The sequence below is a fragment of the Triticum dicoccoides genome, chromosome 2A, assembly GCF_002162155.2.
Source record: "Triticum dicoccoides isolate Atlit2015 ecotype Zavitan chromosome 2A, WEW_v2.0, whole genome shotgun sequence".
Classification (NCBI taxonomy): domain Eukaryota; kingdom Viridiplantae; phylum Streptophyta; class Magnoliopsida; order Poales; family Poaceae; genus Triticum; species Triticum dicoccoides.
In genome coordinates, this window is record NC_041382.1 from 168,782,430 (window position 1) to 168,804,240 (window position 21,811).

The window sequence follows — 21,811 nt, forward strand, 5'->3', positions numbered from 1 at the left end:
GTCAGAAGCGTTTTTTCCTCTGCCCATGTTTTCTTCTTGGCAGCGAAGCTGGTCTTTAAATTTTCCGTCTCAGAGAGACTTATTTGCAATTTGGAGTTGGCAGACTTGATTTCTGCTTCCTGGCCTGCTAGCCGGGTCTTTGCATCAGGCAATTGCGAGTTCAGTTCAGATAAGGCATTTTGCAAGAAAACGTGCTCAGATGAGTCAAGATTTTGCTCAAAGGTTCAAACATCAAGATTCAAGTCTCAAGTACTTTACAAAAAACCACTTGACACTTGGGGGCTAATGTATGCCAAAACAATTTCTTATGACTCTAAAGACATACTTTAAGTCCCAAGTACTTTACAAAGTAACAGCACTTGGCACTTGGGGGCTAATATATGCTATTCAGCAAGTTTCTCAAGGTTAAACTGGATTATGAAATTCTTTGAATACGGGACAAGACAATTTAAAGTACCGGCTCATCTATGAACAAAATGAACCGGCCCCTGGGGACTACAGGTGAAGCTTTGTTCTATTTTATTGAACTCAAGAAAAGTTTCAAAGGTAAAAGTCTTGGCCTATATCATAAAGTCTACAGGTCATTCTGGTTCTCTTATAATCTGAAGACTTGGGGGCTGGCGAAATATAGATAAGCCGGAAGAACATACCTCGTATTTCAGGTACAACTGTTTGACCATTTCAATCTCGGAGTCGCGACTGGAGTGCACATGGCTGAGATAGCCGGATAAAATACCGTTGGCATTTAGATGATCATAATTGGCAACATCAAAGCGCACTTTCTGCTTCTCCAATGCCTCTTGTTTCGCCGTGTGGCGAGCCAGCACGGTTGGATTCCCTGGTTCAATAAAACGACTCCCGGTGATCAAAATGTCTTGTGCAGATGGTGATGGCGGGTTGGCTAAGCTTGATGGTCCAGTTGCGAAAGAATTCACGATGGTCTCATCAAACGACGGCTCGGGAGGATTTGCTTCTGCATCGACAGGCGGGTCTTCTGGAGCGTCAGTTAATGGAGGAGAAGGTCGCCTGGCCGGGTCAGATGCAAGGATTGGCGGGTCTTCTGCCGGTTTAGCTGCCTTTGCCTTCTTGGACTTAGCTTGGCCACTAAGAGAAATGTTGCAGGACTCAATACAAAGATGCAATTTGAACAACCCAGAAAAAGGAGGATTTTTCATTACCCAGGGGCAGTCTTGAAGGCCGGAAATTGGGTCTGCGATGAGTCGCCAGAAGAGCGAGATACCTCCTGAAAAGATAAAATAAAGTTAAAATAATGCAAGGGAAAGGATCCATTAAACAGAGTTAAAGACAAAAGAAGTAAACCTCATTCCGGCATTTTTGGGGAGTTTGTTGAAGAGCAACAGCCGGTTTGTCTTCCGTCCGAGCTTGACGGCGGCTCTCATGTTGCTGCTTTTTCAAAAGAAAGTGAGGGTCCAGATAAGCCAAAGGGTATGAAAACCTTACTTTCCGAGTTACGACTCGAAGTTTCTGTCTTGGCAAATGTGTTGAGTCGGAGGAAATAGTTACCTCTTCTTCCACGGCCTGACTGGCCCCCGTGTCGTCCTGGTAATGATCAGAGTTAATAAGATTATTAAAGAATCGGCCAAGGGAGTCAAGGGCTACCTCCAACTCAGAAGTTTCGTCGAGTTCCATCATGTCTTCAACAGTGCTCCTTTTCTTCTTTTTGGACCTCCGGGTCATTTTCTTGGCGGTTATGGCAGCGATTCTTGCTTTCTTGGTAGCTTCGTGGTCATATTTCACCTTCTAGAAGTCAGATTTGGCCTGCAAACAGGTAAAAACAAAATGAAAGGTTAGGTAAGTGTTAAATAATACGGCTGAGAAAAATACAAACAAGAGAGATCAGAGTCTCCTTACTTCTGGCGCCGGGTTAAGCTTGCAGAAAGGGTTTAACCCGATGATACTGCAATCTTCGTACTTCCAGTTCACCAGAAGGGTTGACATTGAAACAATATCTGCTTCCGTTAATTGAACGGGGCTGTGATGAAGAGAGTCGTCTGGGCCTCCACCATACTCGTACATCAACTTTGATCGACGGCTCACAGGAATAACCCGCCATGAGATCCAGCAGCGGGTCATGTCAACTCCAGTCAAGTCGTTTCCTAATAAGGCGTTAATCCTTTTTATGGATGGGATCAGCTTCCTACGTTCGGCAGCCGTAAGCTTGTCAGGGAGCGCAAATTTGGAGTCAAGACGCTCGGCGCGATAATTCGGTAGTGTCTTCTCATTTGCTGGTGAGATATCTTGACAGTAGAACCAAGTCTGGTTCCAGTCTTTGGGATGACTCGGTAAGACTATGAGGGGGAAGACAGCGCCCTGCCGACGCTGAATTGAGATGCCTCCAAGCTCCAAGCTAAGGCCGTTGGTGCACTCATTCTGCCGATTCAGATAAAAGTATTCTCTAAACAGCTCCATGGTCGTCTCTCCCTGAAGGTACACCTCACAGAGCACTTGGAAATTGCAGATATTAGATATGGAGTTGGGCCCGATATCTTGAGGATGGAGTTTGAAAAAGTGGAGGACATCTCTAAAGAACTTTGAGCCAGGCGGTGAAAAGCCAGGGTTCATATGGTCAGTAAAAACAATCACTTCGTCGTCTCTTGGATTGGGCCGTTCTACCTCCGGGTCAGGAGCACCGTAAGACATGTCGGTTTTCGCTGGCAAAAATCCTATGGTAAAGAACTCTTTCAAACGTTCCTCAGTTGCGGTTGAGAGAACCCAGTTGCAGATGGTTGGCGCTTTGGACGGCTTGATGTTCAAAAATGAACTGAAAAGAAAGGCAACATGTCGGTTCAATTCAATGGTGAAATTAACAGTTGAATGATGATAATACAGGGAAGTAATGGTGGCTTAGTTAAGGGCTAATGTCATATAAGGAAAAGTAAGCTGGCACAGTAAGCTGGCATGACTACAGGTATTCAAGAAAAGCAAATTCAGCTAAGTGTTGAGACAAACAAGTTTCCTAAATGCTTGGTATTATTCTGGATCAAATGGCTATTCAAAATGGGAAAAATTCTAGACCTAAAAAGTTTAGCGCAGATGAGTCTGTGAGTTCTAATGAGATCTTTGAACCAGAGAAAGGGATCTGTGGGCATCAAAAGTAGGCACAAAAACGCTACCGCACAAGCATATATATCTTTTTGGATCAAGAAGAGGCCTGCGGTGGAAGAACTACGACGAACTGCGATGAACTATGAAGAACATGAAGGAGTCTGGAAACCCTAATGCGGATCTGAGAAGTGAAAAGAAGAAAACTTACAACCACGGATCTCCTGCGGAGGTCGCAGCCGTTCTCTGGATCGACTCGGGTTGATGCAGCGGCCAATGTCGACGGAGACGGAGCAGAAGCGCGGCGGCGGTGAGGCTCGAGCAGTAGGAGGGTTGCGAGAGGAAGAAGACAGAGAGAGAGAGAGAAGAATGAGGAAGGCCGAGGCGTGCCTATTTATAAGGAAACATGTGAACAGACGGGTGCAAAAATCGAGGGGGAGCCGAATAATGGTTATCCAACTACATTGACGCCTCGATTCTCGAAAGACATTAAAGATGAAGATCCGTTGGGAGATGACGTCATAAAAGTTTTTTGCGTTTTCAAGAGATGACGTCATGGAGGGTTACAAGAACTTCTGCGAGGACAAGAAGATGGATTTTGTCGAAGTGTTGAAGATTGACAAAGAACGAAGTTAAAAGTCAACCTGGGGCCTAATGTTGGGGATATAACTATCAGTTATGACCCGCCTAGGAGGGGCCGGGTCATCCCCAATGGCGGGGTACACAAGAAGCCCAATAAACATTAAGATGATAGTTTATCAAATATTATAGAAGGCCCAAAAGCCTAGAGGCGGCTTAAGGCCCAATATTGCAAACCGCCGTATGTAAGGAAAGACTTGTAAAGAAAGGCATGTAAAGGAAGTCACCGAGCCAGACATGATTATGAGCCGGCCGGGACTCTATAGGCCACCAGGCGTCAACCCGTGTATATAAGGGGACGACCCGGTGGCGGCTTAGGGCAAGAAACAAGAGATCAATAACCAAGCCGGCGAGTTAAGCCTCTCGGTGATCGAAACCCCCAGCAATACCAACACAACTAGACGTAGGCTTTTACCTTCATCGTAAGGGGCCGAACTAGTATAAAACCTCTCGTGTCCTTTATCCCGATTAACCCCTTTAAGATTCCTAGTTGCGATGGCCCTACAATTAAGTCCTTTCACTAGGACATCTATCGTGACAATTCCACGACAGTTCCGATAACCCCCCGGCACTCCGATATATATCCGGTAAGTTTCGAAACTCATCAGGTGTCCGAATATAGTCATCCGATATATCAATATTTATGTCTCGACCTCGTCATGTCTGTGATCACATCCGGGACTCCGAGCTACCTTCGGTATATCAAAACACATAAACTCATAATACCGATCGTCATCGAACATTAAGCGTGCGGACCCTACGGGTTCGAGAACTATGTAGACATGACCGAGACTCATCTCCGGTCAATAACCAATAGCGGAACCTGGATGCTCATATTGGTTCCTACATATTCTACGAAGATCTTTATCGGTCGAACCTCATAACAACATACGCTGTTCCCTTTGTCATTGGTATGTTACTTGCCCGAGATTCGATCGTCGGTATCTCAATACCTAGTTCAATCTCGTTATCGGAAAGTCTCTTTACTCGTTTCGTAATGCATCATCCCGTAACTAACTCATTAGTCACATTGCTTGCAAGGCTTATAGTGATGTGCATTACCGAGAGGGCCCAGAGATACCTCTCTGACAATCGGAGTAACAAATCCTAATCTCGATCTATGCCAACTCAAAAAACACCATCGGAGACACCTGTAGAGCATCTTTATAATCACACAGTTACATTGTGACGTTTGATAGCACACTAAGTGTTCCTCCGGTATTCGGGAGTTGCATAATCTCATAGTCATAGGAACATGTATAAGTTATGGAGAAAGCAATAGCAATAATTAAACGATCATAGTGCTAAGCTAACGGATGGGTCAAGTCAATCACATCATTCTCTAATGATGTGATCCCGTTCATCAAATGACAACTCATGTCTATGGCTAGGAAACTTAACCATCTTTTGATTAACAAACTAGTCAAGTAGAGGCATACTAGTGACACTCTGTTTGTCTATATATTCACACATGTACTAAGTTTCCGGTTAATACAATTCTAGCATGAATAATAAAAAATTATCACGATATAAGGAAATATAAATAACAACCTTATTATTGCCTCTAGGGCATATTTCCTTCATAAGGATCATAGCAGTTATAGCATAAAATATAAACTCTTAATTATGAATACAAAAATATAATAATACTGTCTCTAGGGCATATTTCCAACAGTTGCACAAGACAATAAAAAGATAGGATGGAAAATAATGTTTTTGTACTTTTGGAATAAAACAAAACTGAAAATAAAGTGTGTGTAAAAGTTGTTGGAAGGTGATTCTTATGCTAAAATTTGGACTGTGGTTCATATGTTCACCAAGTATAATTCTCCAATACATAAAAGTGCGGTAGGTAACATAATCATGTGATAAGGTACATAATTAAATATTTCATGCTCATGTCAAACATATGAATGTGTTGATTCTACATACGTAGTACATCCGTAATATTAGTAGACTGAGATACCCTCTGCATCTTATAGCTAAATAGCTCCTCCATAGATCAAGATCCTCTGCATCATCTGAACATTAAGTGTGAACCCAGGTGATTACTTTGAGCAAAATGACATATTGCTGTGTTTACGAGATTCCATTGGACCCTCTAATAAACCTTAACACTTAATGACAACAATTCAATACAAATCTTTTCTACTTTTTGTCGCTCTGGTAGTTTACTTTTGTAAAATTGAACCCAAGTAATGAATATCTCTCCCACTATTGATTACCGATCTGAACTGCCCAAGAATAAACAAGTAATCGGAGAGAAATATACATTTATAGATCAAACAAGATGTCATGCATTAATGTGAACATAAAAAATAATCCATCACATGATCAACACCATTGTTACAGATACATCAGATTAACCATAATCATGTAGGAAAGCTTGTATGGCTATTGTATTGATCATTTAAACACATCAAGATGGACAGATTACAACTTTGGCATAGTCAGGGGGTAGACTACTCACAACTCATCTTTGAGCGCGAGGATTGAGGTTGATGATGGTGAAGATGACTCCCCCCTCCGACAGTTCAGATCAGGACTGGACTAAAAAGGAAGATTGCCTCGGAAACGCGATGTAGCATTAGCAAAAAAATGCTTGATATTTAGGGTTCCGGAGAATATATAGATCATCGAGCACTGGAGGCAACCTCAGGGTGCCAACGGGCCGTAGGCGCCCCTGTAAGGTGGGCACCTAGACCCTGTCCCCCCACCCCCACCCCCCACCCCCCAAAGGGTTGGGCCTTGGTAATCACTTTTCTCAGATTTCTCTCTGAAATACCAAATACAACAAAAACAGGAACTTACACCAGAAATTAATATGTTGGTGCAATAGAAATTTATAAAGAAGCGTGCCTCAAATATTTGTAACTAACAACTAGTAAGTATGCACGTGCAACGCACGTATTCTAATACATGATAAAAACATCAATCATGTATTTTAAATCTTATTTCTCTCCCAAACGCTAAATACAAATCAAATGATCAAAGGGCAAAGAACAAAAGAGACACGTGATACTCCATTTAGTCGACAATATGTTAAATCTGAATGGCTTAAGAGCATGTACAATCGACCCCCATATCCGCTCTAAACACAAGATAGGCTCTTCAGTAATTGTTCGGACGAAGAAAATACAACCCAATCGGACGCCTCATATCTGGTCCAAGCGTCGAACTGACCGGCAAGCCCCATAGCCAACCCATATGTGGGAAGGCAATAGGGATTTGGCCGATCGCGGACCACCTTTTTTTTCTTTCTTTTCCTTTTTCTCTCTTCACCAATCATATGCATATGACCGGACAATATGAGAAGGGTGGTTGTTTTACAAGGAGAATGAGGGTTCAAAACAGACGTGTCCGGGCACGTCCGAGCCAAATGAAGCAATTGCATCTATAGAAGTTCTAATCAAGCCACACAAAGCAAGCAAAGGAACGCCTATACTTAGAGCATGTACAGCAGGACTCCTCAAATTGATCGGGTGGACGCAGGGACGACTGACCGGACATGGGAGAAAAACAAAAAAATAGCAAAAAGTTGACCCAACCGGACCCCTCAAAGCCTCCTTAAACGCCCAGGCTATCCGTCAACCCTCATATTCATCTCATATATGTGATGAGTATGAGGAGTGCCCGGGCGTGCCCGGACAGTGGTCCTGCGTCCGCCACATAGGATTGGGTCCTCCCATAGAACATATTTTTCTCTCTCTCCTTCTCCGCCAATCACATGTATGTGATCGGACATGTACAAAAAGTGAGAGACATGGCTCTGTAAACGTAAAAACAGTGAGTCAATTTTGTTTAATCCGGCTGTGATGAAGATGTGAACCATCGAATCAAAGCCGGATGGATGAAGTGGCGCCAAGCTTCTGGCATTCTCTCTGACAAGAGAGTGCCACAAAAGCTAAAAGGCAAGTTCTACAGGACGGCGGTTCGACCCGCAATGTTGTATGGCGCTGAGTGTTGGCCGACTAAAAGGCGACATGTTCGATAGTTAGGTGTGGCGGAGATGCGTATGTTGAGATGGATGTGTGGCCACACGAGGAAGGATCGAGTCCGGAATGATGATATACAAGATAGAGTTGGGGTAGCACCGATTGAAGAGAAGCTTGTCCAACATCGTCTGAGATGGTTTAGGCATATTCAGCGCAGGCCTCCAGAAGCTTCAGTGCATAGCGGACGGCTAAAGCGTGCGGAGAATGTCAAGAGAGGGCGGGGCAGACCGAATTTGACATGGGAGGAGTCCGTTAAGAGAGACCTGAAGGATTGGAGTGTCACCAAAGAGCTAGGTATGGACAGGGGTACGTGGAAGCTTGCTATCCATGTGCCAGAGCCATGAGTTGGTTGCGAGATCTTATGGGTTTCACCTCTAGCCTATCCCAATTTGTTTGGGATTAAAGGCTTTGTTGTTGTTGTTGTTGTTGGCTGTAGATGCTCTTATTTGCGCGTATAAACAGACGCTACTTCCAAAAAGAAGAGCATTTTCTATTAAAAAGAAAACAACTAAAAAAAGCAGCCACTGAGAGGCTATCAGTCTCTCACCGCTCAGACAGACACTTCGCTTTCCCCGCCGCCTGCTCTCCCCGCTGCATCCTCTCCTTTGCACGCCGCCTCCACTCCAGCCCGCCGGCGCACTCCGTCTCCTCTCCCCAACATGGCCTCGCCTCGCCTCATGGCCAACCCCGCCGGTGTTCCGTAGATGGACTCTACCGCCTCCGTGCCCCGACGTAGATCAAGCCGTGAGCTGCTGGATGTGATGCGGGGCGGGCATCTCGGAGCGGACCGAGATCCACTGCGTGTACGTGGGGAGGACGCTTCGACCTGGAGCTCCATGGTGTCCCACAACCACGAGCACCTCAGGTTCAGTCAGCACCAGATTGAGGAGAGTCGCGCCGTCGTCAAGGGCCATGGAACTCGGGACGCCGCCGCCCTGCCCCCGCTCCGACGCCATCAAGCATCACCAACTCAGCTTGATGTAGGGGGAGGATGCTTCTTCTTCTTGGGACGTCGGGTTGTCGTGGAAGGTCTCCCTTTTCCTCCCTCTCCTCGTTTCGATTTGGTACGGTGCTAGATTTGGTTCCCTTCCCTCCCTGATGCGGTTCCACACGCCTCTCTCTAACATCACATTGCTAGCATAGATTACTCAACATCTACTGCCATTTAAAAAAACTTTACATGAAAGAAAATGAAAGGGGTTCAAAGTCTGCGGAGCAATTTGGCATTCGAGGACATCTTCAAGTCAGAAGAGAAGTAATGTACTGAAGTTCAGTCAATCTAAGGATAGCAATTAACTGTAAGTCAATCTTAGGATAGCATTCGCCTGCAAATATGTGTACACATACTCCTGTTTGAATAGCAACAACACCATGGTGGCCTGTTTCAAAATTTCACTAATGGATGTAATTTTTTTACTCAAAAGAAGCACAAGCTTACCAGATCTCTATAGGAAGGTATCTGCTCAGGGAGCAACATGAGGTCAACATCTTCCCCTTTGCTAGCAGATTGCTCACCATATCTCTTAGTGTCTAGTTGACCATCTTCATAATCAAGAGCACCGGTAAGAAAAGCAATTACACTGCTATTTTTATTTAAGAATAAACAGTTGGTAGTTAGACATAAAAACAGCAAGTACAAAAGTCTTTGCAAAATACACTATCCTTACAAACATAATTGCCTTCCTGACAAGAAGCATTTAAAATTTGTAGAAAGAGACGTGTTAACTTACCCTAAGCAAAAGTATAACCATACTCTAAACTCAAGTACTCAATTAGAGAAGACATGGCTGTTCCAAAACCACACCCACCAAGAAAAGTTGTATCTGCTTCCTGCCTAGAAGCAAAAATTCTCTCCCATGAAGATGTAGGCCATAGTGTGTCCAGGGCAGCAATAATTCTGTCCTTGCATGTATCAACCTGCTCTTATAGATTAACTTACAGTTAATTGCTATCATGATATTTAATAAACAACCTGCTTCACACTCTGTCCCTAACAATAAGCAAGAATTTTGACTTCAGTCAGAATGGAAGTAACTTTACATGCTCAAAAAAATTATACATTACGCAGATGTCATAGATGCTTGCAGTTTTCATTAGAAATATTTCACATTGGTAGAGAATGTCACAGCTTTGTGAAAAGCATTGTGGTCGCATGGCTGATATACTCATCGTCTACAAGCTATATCTCCATTGCAGCACATAATAGTGGTGAACTAATACAATATGAAGACTTGCAATGTAAAAAAAGATACATGACATGAGCAAATTATCGATGTCAAAGGTGTTGCATTCGATGTCAGAACAAGTTGCTATAATAGATCTAGTTATCAAGAACAATTGTACTGAAATTCATAAATCCCTCTCCCTCTGAAGTGCTTGCTTTTCTTCTGTAAATATGAGTGTGAATTAGCTACAATCTGAAGACTTGCAATGTAAAAAAAAACCATGACATGAGCAAATTATCGACGTCAAAGGTGTTGCATTTGATGTCAGAACAAGTTGTTATAACAGATCTAGTTATCAAGAACAATTGTACTGAAATTCATAGATCCCTCTCCCTCTGAAGTGCTTGCTTTTCTTCTGTAAATATAACAGATTTAGTTATCCATGACACGAGCAAATTATCGATGCCAAAGGTGTTGCATTCGATGTCAGAACAAGTTGCGATAATAGATCTAGTTATCAAGAACGATTGTACTGAAATTCATAAATCCCTCTCCCTCTGAAGTGCTTGCTTTTCTTCTGTAAATATAACAGATCTAGTTATCCATGACATGAGAAAATTATCGATGTCAAAGGTGTTGCATTCGATGTCAGAACAAGTTGCGATAACAGATCTAGTTATCAAGAACAATTGTACTGAAATTCATAAATCCCTCTCCCTCTGAAGTGCTTGCTTTTCTTCTGTAAATATAACAGAACTAGTTATCCATGACATGAGCAAATTATCAATGTCAAAGGTGTTGCATTCGATGTCAGAACAAGTTGCGATAACAGATCTAGTTATCAAGAACAATTGTACTGAAATTCATAAATCCCTCTCCCTTTGAAGTGCTTGCTTTTCTTCTGTAAATATAAGTGTGAATTAGCTACAATATGTGCAACAGTTGTTTTTCTTCTGTATGATATAGACGTAAATTAGCTACGATGCACAATATGAGCAACAATTGTTTTTCTTCTTTATTTTGCTCATGCCACGCGAGCAACAGTTTACCTTTTGACAAGCTGCATCTCCAGGCTTGAAGTGGCGCTCATCACCCAGTATGATGGGAAGACTCAATGACAGAGTCGACATTATTGACATTTTCCTTGTTAGAAACGGCACTATGGGGTGTTTTTAATGAATTTGGACCATGAAATGGAGTCTCATCGGACATCATCACATCAACAGGTATGCCAGGATCACAATTGTCTGTACAATGTCAGTTGTTCACACATAAATGAAGCTATTATGTTTGGTTAGAAAAACATCACCTTTCGCCACTGGTTTGTATCATAGCTGGGTGACAGCAGAGTGCATCGTGGGCTTCTCTGCAGTGTGAAAATCTTCTGTCAGAAATAATTGATCATCAATATGAATATACTTGTGATTCGTCATATGTATCATAAAGAACAGAGAAAATGGACAAACCAGGCGGTATGCCCACGGGTGTTATGGAGTGCGCTTTCCATTTAGAATAGCATATGTAGTTTTCTTATGATCCCTTGCCTCACGTCTCCTTTTTTAATATCATGCATACCTCTCCCTCTCCCTTTGTCTCCTTAATTCTTTTGGATATGCTTTTTGACCTGTGAGAAATGAGATCTTCAGGATTTACAAGGTCCAAGTAGGTAAGAGTTGGTGATATATGTATTTACCTGAATTGCCGTTGTTCGCTTGCGGCCCTGAAATGGAGTCCGTACCGCACTACCCCATTATAGATCATGGTGTCCTGTAGATATCAAATTTGTACACACATGATGGTAACAAATAATATATCAGAAGTGTAATGGTGAAATTTCCTGTATTTTTCTTTCTCATCATAAGATGTGGAAATTGAAATAATCTAACCTTGCAGTGGCAGGCTGGAAGTACTCCGATGTCGACCAATGTCCTTGAGATGGTGCGGCCACCAGGGTGAGGACGGTGTGGACACCGAAGCTAGGGCGGCGCGTCGGGATGGCGCCAGGTTTCCTTGAGACGGCGGCCAGCGGGTCGAGGACGTTATGGACACCAGATCTAGGGCAGGTCGTCGGGACGGCGCCAGGTTTCCTCGAGACGGCACCTGCTAGCGCAGGTTCGTGGCCTAGTGGCGGTGTTTTTTTTTCTATTTAGCTGTTGGTGGCGGCGTTGATCACGGACGTGCTATTTAATTTTGTGGGCTCCCATCGTTGGGTTGTCTAGCATCCCAAGCGGGGAGTCTGCCGGCAGAACATTTGTTTTGAGCCGTAGATCTGATTGTACTATGGTGGATGTAACGTGGACAGTTGGATGGAACTTAATGGGTCAGATCGGACGTGGGGGTTATCCTGTGTGCACTTTTTGGGGTACATGCAGGGGAAGTCATGTTTGGTCTTTTAATAGTAGTATAGATAGATGATCACGGACGTGTTGTTTAATTTCATGGGCTCCCATCGTTGGGTTGTCTAGCATCCCAAGCGAGGAGTCTGCCGGCAAACCATTTGTTTTGAGTCGTAGATCTGATTGTAGTATGGTGGATGTAACGTGGACAGTTGGATGGAACTTAATAGGTCAGATCAGACGTGGGGGGTTATCTTGCGTGCACTTTTTGGGGTGCATGTAGGGGAAGTCATGTTTGTTTTTTTAATAGTAATATAGATGTACAACATGATGGTAACAAATAATATATCAGAAGTGTAATGGTGAAATTTCCTGTATTTTTCTTTCTCATCATAAGATGTGGAAATTGAAATGATCTAACCTTGCAGTGGCAGGCTGGAAGTACTCCGATGTCGACCAATGTCCTTGAGATGGTGCGGCCACCAGGGCGAGGACGGTGTGGACACCGAAGCTAGGGCGGCGCGTCGGGACGGCGCCAGGTTTCCTCGAGACGGCGGCCAGCGAGTCGAGGACGTTATGGACACCAGATCTAGGGCAGGTAGTCGGGACGGCACCAGGTTTCCTCGAGACTACACCTACTAGGGCAGGTTCATGGCCTGGTGGCGGTGTTTTTTTTTTTCCGTTTAGTTGTTGGTGGCGGCGTTGATCACGGACGTGCTGTTTAATTTCGTGGGCTCCCATCGTTGGGTTGTCTAGCATCCCAAGCGGGGAGTCTGCCGGCAGAACATTTATTTTGAACCATAGATCTGATTGTAGTATGGTGAATGTAACGTGGACAGTTGGATGGAACTTAATGGGTCAGATCGGACGTGGGGGGTTATCCTGTGTGCACTTTTTGGGGTGCATGTAGGGGAAGTCATGTTTGGTCTTTTAATAGTAGTATAGATGTAACATGAGTCATACAAAAATTATAGATACATTTAAGACGTGTCGACATCCCAAGCTTACTACAAAAATTATAAATAAGTTGACATTTAAAAATGATGCATGATTGATCTCTAGTGCAACTATTACATTCTCATGGCTACGGCTGTGACATCCAATACACAAAGAGATGTGAGATCAGAGGAATCCTGCATTTCGAACATTTCGAAGAGCAACTTCCACCATATGACCATACTCCATTAATAATCCAAAGTAATGCCCTCACTAATCCACTTATGCTCGTAGGGAATTCTTATAGCAGGTGTAAATTCACTCAAATATGGATATTTAAGTTCCCATCGTTAAATAACTAACCAGAGCACATTTTCCTTTTGTCTTAAACTATATCTTCAACATGCATTACCACATTAAAACTTCATGGGAAATATATATAACCATAACTCTACAGGCACACATGCAGATGCGATACTGCTAATTATTATTAACCAGACATAAAATCGTTCCCGTGTGCAAGACATAAAATCGTTCAAGTCCAACAAAGTACAGAAGGTAGTATCAAGATCGACATTCAAGTTACCAACTACAGAACTAACTATCAGGGTTAGATGCTCATTTAAAAATGATGCATGATTGATCTCTAATGCAATTATTACATTCTCATGGCTACGGCTGTGACATCCAATACACAAAAGAGATGTGAGATCAGAGGAATCCTACATTTCGAAGAGCAACTTCCACCATATGACCATACTCCATTAATAATCCAAACTAATGCCCTCACTAATCCACTTATGCTCGTAGGGAATTATTATAGCAGGTGTAAATTCACTCAAATATGGAGATTTAAGTTCCCCTAAATTCTAAAAAGTGCATACGCACTAATTAAAGGTAACGAGCGGCCGGTCTTACACACGCATGCATGTAGTTTTGTGGTCTAAATTTTGTCTTTATTTGTGACGTGGCATGTACTACTAGGATGGTTACATGGGCAAGACACCGCATTATTCCATGGATGCGCATGTCCATTTATTCGGGTTTTCAAATTTTTAAAAAATCATATCTTTTAAACCGTGCTTCAGAATTTAGATCCGTTTTCACGATTGGAATCCTCGCGACGAGGTCTTTGAAACTAGATCCCGCATGGGTGTGTTTTAAGGAATTTTTTTATGCCAACTTTGATGCTATATTGTGCAACTCTATTACTGTATTGTGCAACTTTATTACTACATCGTGCAACTTTTTTCCAAAACTAATGTTTGAAGCTGCACCTTCGTATGAGGTTGCAACCTAGAAACCACGACAACTTTGATGTGCAACTAGTCTATTGCCTCGACGAAAGTCGATGTGCAACCTCCTCTTGTAATGTAGTCTAGTTACACACACATTGATGTTTAGTTGGCTTGTAATATAGTCTAGTTGCACACACATTGATATTTAGTTGGCTTATAATGTAGTCTAGTTGCACACACATTGATGTTTAGTTGGCAGGAAGACTAGTTGCACACACATATGCTCAGTTGGCTTCTAATTTAGTCTAGTTGCACACACATTGATGTTTAGTTGGCAGGACACTAGTTGCACACACATATGCTCAGTTGGCGCGGTAATCTAGTCTAGTTGCACACACATTGATGTTTAGTTGACATGACTTTTTTGGCACACACATATGCTCAGTTGGCGCGGCAATCTAGTATAGTTGCACACATATTGATGTTTAGTTGGCAGGAAGGCTAGTTCGTCGAAACATCCCCATGCGGGATCTAGTTTCGAAGAGCACGTCGCAAGGATTCCAGCGGTGAAAACGGTTCTTAATTCCGACATGTGAATTAAAAGTTATGCTTTTTTTAATTTTTGAAATCACGAATTAAATATACCAAAGAATAAAACGCATGCACCGAAAAGATGACTGTGCAAACATTTAAGAACCGGGTGAAAAGCTTTCTTAATTAGGATGATTAATTAGAAAAGGGACACAAAATTTCCAGTTTAGGCCGGCCGCTCGAGTAGACTAAGCGAGCAGCCGCCGCTCGCTAGACTTGGCCTTAAGGGCATCTTCAGCCGCGCCCCCAAGAAGGTCCCCCAGGCGTCTTTTCGTCCGCCGGCGCCAAAAAATCGGCCCAGTCATGCCTCAAAGAGCCTAGTTTTCGCCGGCTCAGGCCGAAATTGGCGCCGGCGGACCCAACCCGAACCCGGCGCGCTGGGGGTCGCTCGGGGGCGCCGGGTGAATCGTTTTTGGCGCGAAGAGCCGCGGGCCCGCCGCGTCAGCGACTCTACCCTCTTCTTGCCCCTTCGTCGTCCTCATCGCCTTGTTTCCCGCGGCGAATCAATGCCAAAGCTGCCGCGCGCTGCCGCGCCGGTCAGCCTCCATTGATGCCTCACGGGCGGCGCAGTGAAGGATGGGCGGCGCGTCCCTCGGCCGCCACGCAATCACGCCACGCGTAACGCGCCGGCCAAGCCTACCACGCGGCGCCTCCGCCTATAAAAGCCGACTGCAAGCGCGCCGGAGAGGCTCACCCCGATCATCCACCGACGACGCGCTCATTTCTCCCCCTTTCCTCCTCTCGCTGTCACCAGTTGAGAAAGCATGGCCGAACGTTTCCCAGGCAACGGCGCGGCGGCGAACGGATTCGGGCGCCATCATCTGCACGAGGACGAGGCTCGCCTCCTTTTCAAGGCCGAGTACCCGGTCCCGCCTGACATGCGGGTGCCCGGGGCTTGGAGGATCAGCGCCGGTGGCGTGCCGGTGCCACCACCACCCACCGGGGCGACGCGGCTTGCGGAGATCGCACGCATCCGCGCGTCCCTGCCGCGGGCGGCGAGGGAGGGGCCACGGTACGTCCCCGACAGCCCGCTCTGGGAGCCCTACTTCCGCCGCCGTCACGCCGAGCAGCTCGAGGCCACCAACGGCATCGTGCCCTCCGGCAGGCTCAACTCCGATGGCCGGCACCGGTGGTGGGGCGTGCCCGGCCGCACGTTGGAGGCCGTCCTCAAGTACATCGAGGGCGGCAACACGCCGCGCCTCGAGTATCCCACTCCCCCGTCCTGCTCACGCCGCCGGGGAAGCTCCTGGACGCCGAGGCGCATGGAGACCGGGGCGTCCTCCTCCTCGTCCGGCGGCTCTCCCTGCCTCCGCCTCCGCCCCGTCAAGTCGGAGCCCCAGGACACGCCTGTCAGCGCGCGTACCCGCAGCTCCGGCGGCTCTCCCTGCCTCCACCTCCGCCCCGTCAAGCCGGAGCCCCAGGACACGCCTGTCAGCGCGCGTACCCGCAGCGCCGGCGCCCTCGTCGAGCCCAAGGTGGAGTCCAGCCTCCCCCCGGAGTACGAGGAGATAGCCCGGCGCGGCTTCTCCGACGAGGACGTCATGCGGTGGTCGCGCGACGACTACGTGCGCGAGGAGATGGTCCGGCAGCGCCGGGCCCTGAAGGAGATTGCCGCCTGCAAACGTGGGCGCGAGGACGGGGACGATGTCATCGTCCTCGATAGCGACGACGACGACGCCCCCGAACCGTCCAACCCGCCGCGCCAACCGGGGAAGGGATGCAGCAGGGACGGCGGAGGCGTAGGCGGGGGCGACGACGACGGCGGCGGTGACTACACACGGTTCTACAGCCTCCTCGGCATGTAGAACCGCGTGGGCGGGCGGCGAGGGAGACGGCGAGGGTAGCCCGCGGTAGTTTTTTCTTTTTTTTTATAAAATATGTTTAAATTTGAACAAACTCGCCCATGTTTGCGTTGTGTTTGCGCCGAATTTGAACATTTTAAAAACCCGTGGGGGGCCGCGACTGGGGGGCATTACGCCCCCAGTACGCGGTTTAGCGCCGGTGCGCCCCCAGGGGGCGATTTTTTGCCCCTCCTGGGGGGCCAACGGCTGGAGATGCCCTAAGTTCCCATCGTTAAATAACTAACCAGAGCACATTTTCCTTTTGTCCTAAACTATATCTTCAACATGTATTACCACATTAAAACTTCATGGCAAATATATATAACCATAACTCTGCACACACACATGCAGATGCGATACTGCTAATTATTATTAACCAGACATAAAATCGTTCCTGTGTGCAAGACATAAAATCGTTCAAGTCCAACAAAGTACACAAGGTAGTATCAAGATCGACATTCAAGTTACCAACTACAGAACTATCAGGGTTAGATGCTCACTGAAAGTCTGACATCTCAAGCACAATGTTCCAAAATGATCATGTATTGTTTACAGTAGTTACTGATACGGGCTTCCATCCAGAGTTTCAAGAACAATGGATAACAACAAGAGAACAAGAAGGGTCATTGGCTGTTCCTAATAAGCTTTGGTTTTATCATTCTGATCCGTCAGGGAAATGATCAAGTGCATTCTGCTTTCCATTAACATAAAATTCAATCACTGCTTTCATGCGCGCCTCCTTATCAGGATGGTAGTTCAAATGCACAATCACTGGCTTCAACTTCCGCAGCTGAGCACTTTTCCTCACTGTCTTGAAGAGAACTTTGCTGTTCATAAAGAGATATATATCCATGGTTCTTTTGGATGCATGTAGGCCTTCATAACCAGGATGTGAGGGGAAAAACAGTTCCTCGTTAAAAACAGCCTGGTCCCATGATTTGGGTTCACGAGAAAGGCGCCCAGCTACCCTATCCAAAAGCTCAACTGAAGGAATTGTTGGCCTTATGAAGAAAAATCCAGAATTAAAAACCCATATGCGCATCGTGTGTGCGTATCTTGCCCAGCCCATTGAAGGCTCATCAAACACATCATTGAAACCATAGGCTGTCATATTGTCATGGCCATCACTCATGGACTCTATATCAGAATCTCTGTAAAGATGATCAAAGGGATTCTGGAAGAACATGATATCAATATCAGAGAGGAGAACACTGTACCCAAGCTGCAAGAATTCCCTCAAAATGCGAAACTTCAGAGCAGAAACAGCATGGTTTCCACCTGTCTTCCCTATGCTGTCAATGCCTTCATCAGGATCCCGCCGATAAACTGGGACGTCTTTGGACTTGCAGAAGCTCTCTATGCTGTCATCTAATGCAACAACCAAGTAATTTGTGATTCCAACTCTTTTGATATTAGTAAACCACATCTCAAGCGTCTGTTTCACGTTAGAGTTTGCCACTGCAACGATGATTTCTTTCTTTACAGCAACCTGTTGCAATATGTTAGCCAGTCTGGGATTGGTGGATTCATCAGGCATGACTGTTGGATTTGTTCTAAGAGACTTCACGGTACCAAAAGGACCAGCACTATACAAAGCCTGGTTTTTTCCTTGCCCAGCCATTTGAAGCTTCATCGAGAGTTCATTGATCTGCTTCCTGAAGTCAGCATTTTTTCTCTCCAATGATGCCAACTGTGACTGTAGGTTGGTAACTTCCTCCGATGTCTCACAAGTAACTGAGTCAGCCTAACATATCAAAATATAATTGTAAATAGCAGCATGTGAAGAAAACATCTTAAGAAAAACACACCTTCGTTATAATAATTAAACAATCAACAACAGATATGTAAATGTACAAGCCAACTGAAAGATTATGAACATCGGATTGACCATACATGAACATACAAAATTTAGGAATGCCATTTTGGAAGGTGCAGATTTTGGAAGCATAATTTAAGGTATATAGCCTTCCATCATTTCTAGATATATGTACAGAACTTCTGAATGCCCCTGTAAAAAAATAAATAGGAATGCGTTATTTTGAATCTGTTTGGTGCTGGAGCTCGGCACCTCTGGGTTAAGGTCCTCACGTGCTCGAAGGTGGCCTTGGCGGGCAGGTCGCGCGACTACGGTCTTCACAGAGTGCACGCCCGTCAAGCAGCAGTATGGCGTGGAGCTCTCCAAGTGTGGCGCATCTATCCGGGGGTAGGAGGGGTGCACGGAAGGAGGAGCGGCGTCGGAGGTTTGCATGAGGGTGGCGGAGGGGGAGAGAAGTCAAGGTTGGGAGCGCAGAAGATGGCGAGGGAGTCGCGGGGAGCTCGCTGGACTCCATCTGCGTGGCATCAGGGTAGAAGGAAAGACGAGCGCCAGGAGAGGCGGAGAGCTTGCCGGATGCCATGTAGTGGCGGCGATGGAAAACGGCGCACGAGGGGAGAAACAGGAGAATAGAATGCCCACTATATTTTCCCTACTCTGCCTAAATATAAAGGCAAGTTAGGTGTTTTTAGAGGGCCCTCTAAAATTATTAGGGATAGAGAGCCACTTCGGGAATCTGCTAGAATTGTTCTTAGAGGCCTATAACAATGATATATGACTATTTTGGTGCACGAAGGTTAAGGTCCCACAAGTCATTGCCTTTAGAAACGTTATTTCAAAATCTAATATTTTATATCAAGAAAGGATGCTTGGCTTCGGGCAATTTGGCAAAGCAAAAACTAGTTGGAGTTTCTTTGAAACCTAAGAACAAATGGGAATAATGGGAAATATAACTACTGAGATACACACTTATTTTAGGAATCTGCAAAGTGCAATTAACAAGGAAAATCATCTGAAGGTGAAAGCCAAAACAACATACATGGGCAAGGCTTACAGAGTAGTGTAGACAATTAGGTGAGAACCATGGAGCACCTAGATGTCTGAAGCTAACAGTTTTATTCTCTATCTTGTCAGGTTGTTTGCAATTTCCACTCCTCATTGCTACCAAGGTGCATGCCTGTTTTTCCGGGCCAAGTTCCGGGCGGGTTCCGGGCTAATCAGAGAGATTGCACGTATGTGCAACTCCTCTGGAGACCCCGGAAACTGGCCAGACTTGTCAACGGAAGTTCCGTAGTACGGAAGTTCCGGGCAGGTTCTGGGCTCTCCAGAGAGATTGCGCACATTGTGCACTGTCTGGTTTCCCCGGAAGCTGGCCGGACCTACCCCGGAAGTTCCGGGGTTCACAGAACCCTGGCCAACATAGGATTTAGAGAAGCTCTCTCCTCGGACATGAAGAATAGATTCAGTGCATATGTTTATGTGCACGTGTACGTGAAGTTGATTCCCACTGTATCTTCAGGGTGCACCCCCTCTTAATAATGTGGTTGCCCTATGAACTCTGTAAACAAAAATGGAAATCAGGCAACGCTTCTTTTTCCTTTTACGAGTAGAGGGGCATCCATCCATGCATCCTTCCATGTTATGGTGGCACTGTTTACAGACTAGAGCATGTGGTTAGATCACTAAGATATGTTGTCATAAATACCAAAAATCATCAAGAGCATAAATGCCCTTTCAGTTTTGCCTGTTACGGTGTAATTCATTCCCATTATGTTACTTGATTCAGATCACTGCTAGGACCCTGACTGTATGGCACAGCTATAGGCACTTGACAACAAGCGCTCGAAATATCATTTATTCTTAGATAGACAAAATAATGAAAAAATTTGTTGCTAACACGAACCCCTGCACAAGCTACCGGCTGCAGCCATTGCAAAATATAGTAGTGCTTGTGCAAAGGTGATTATTTTCTGCAACACAAATCGAGCAGCATGTGCTGCCAACATCGCTGACCAGCATACAAGTGTTCAATCATTCCACTGACTACTTAAGCAGATGTAATAACCAGCCCAACGACATCCTTAAGTAATCACAAAGCATAGCAGAAACCAGAAGAATATAGCAAAATGCAGACATCGCCTTCTTCCACTACAATAATCATATTTTTGGATGTACAACAGCTAAAATGCTAGCAATCTTTGAGCATCGCGTATCCGTTCTGAGGTTATGACATTTTTTATGCTAATCTAGGCAATTACCTTCATATAACTGGAGCATCTTAAGTATTCTCCACAGTCTGCTCATAATTGGTCCAAACGGAAAATGGACGCCATCATTCCCTAACACATCTGAGTTCTCACGCATACCTGGTTGACTTAGATTCTAAGATTCATCCATTGTCGTTACACGGTTGCATGCTTCCAACAAGAATCATATATGAATATTAATCTCACACTAAGCGGACCAACACTAGAAAACCTTTCAATCGAGATACATCACAAAACCAACAAGTCATCTACTTTCCGTCTACCAAGAAATGAACAGGGAAGCAAGAAAGGAGGAATGGATTACCCGGCGACGCCAGTGGAGGGCGGAGTCGGTGGAGCGGGAGATGAGGCCGTCGGGGTAGAAGAACGCGCAGACGCAGCCGAGAGTAACGCCGACGGCCACCGCCGCCGCGATGCGGGACCCGCGGGACGGCGGCTGCCCGCTGCCCAAGCCGGTGCGCATCAAGGGGGGCTCGCGCCGGCCGGCCATCTGCCTCCGTGATGCCGCCGCCGCCACCGAGATCTGGCGAGAGCTATGGAAACGGCGGAGGCTTTGGTGGATTCCTTTCCCGTCTTCTTTCTGGAACGCGTGGTTTAAGCCGAGACGTGACGACCGGTTTGCTTTGTTTAAGTGGAACAAACTGTGCTGTTGGCACACTGGACGGCAATTTTTGCCTTTTTGAGCTGGACAAATGCACCAACTTGAAATGATCTTTTATTTGAAAAAGATAGTAACTATATGTATGTGTACAAGGGCATCTCCAAATCAGACCCTCAAACCACCCTCAACCGTCTGGACTGCATGGTCCGGATGTTTTGTGCTATCCAACACAATTTTATATCCCGAAAAAAAACACAGTTTTATATCACAGAATCATAAGAGTGAACAAATTGCAATTCCAAAACGATGATAGCCATTGTCCTACT

General features: G+C 45.4%; 1 protein-coding gene and 1 long non-coding RNA gene across 3 annotated transcripts; one reads left to right on the plus strand and one right to left on the minus strand.

Moving 5' to 3' along the window:
- The first annotated feature begins 8,275 nt into the window (after positions 1 to 8,275).
- On the plus strand, positions 8,276 to 13,037 carry LOC119354025. 2 transcript variants are annotated; one of them, XR_005170609.1, is made up of 4 exons: positions 8,276 to 9,177; positions 10,935 to 11,088; positions 11,756 to 11,974; positions 12,627 to 13,037. It is a non-coding gene; the product is annotated as an uncharacterized LOC119354025 (long non-coding RNA). The 2 variants fall into 2 exon arrangements; XR_005170608.1 differs by lacking the exon at positions 12,627 to 13,037 and having other exon boundaries at positions 11,756 to 12,204.
- Positions 13,038 to 17,189: 4,152 nt separating this feature from the next.
- Positions 17,190 to 21,500, minus strand: LOC119354026 (arabinosyltransferase RRA2-like). The gene is made up of 2 exons (XM_037620732.1): positions 21,189 to 21,500; positions 17,190 to 18,548 (listed from the first exon to the last, which is right to left on the minus strand). Exons 1-2 carry the CDS (start codon positions 21,372 to 21,374, stop codon positions 17,460 to 17,462), a joined length of 1,275 nt encoding a protein of 424 aa, XP_037476629.1. The 5' UTR covers positions 21,375 to 21,500; the 3' UTR covers positions 17,190 to 17,459.
- Positions 21,501 to 21,811: the final 311 nt, after the last annotated feature.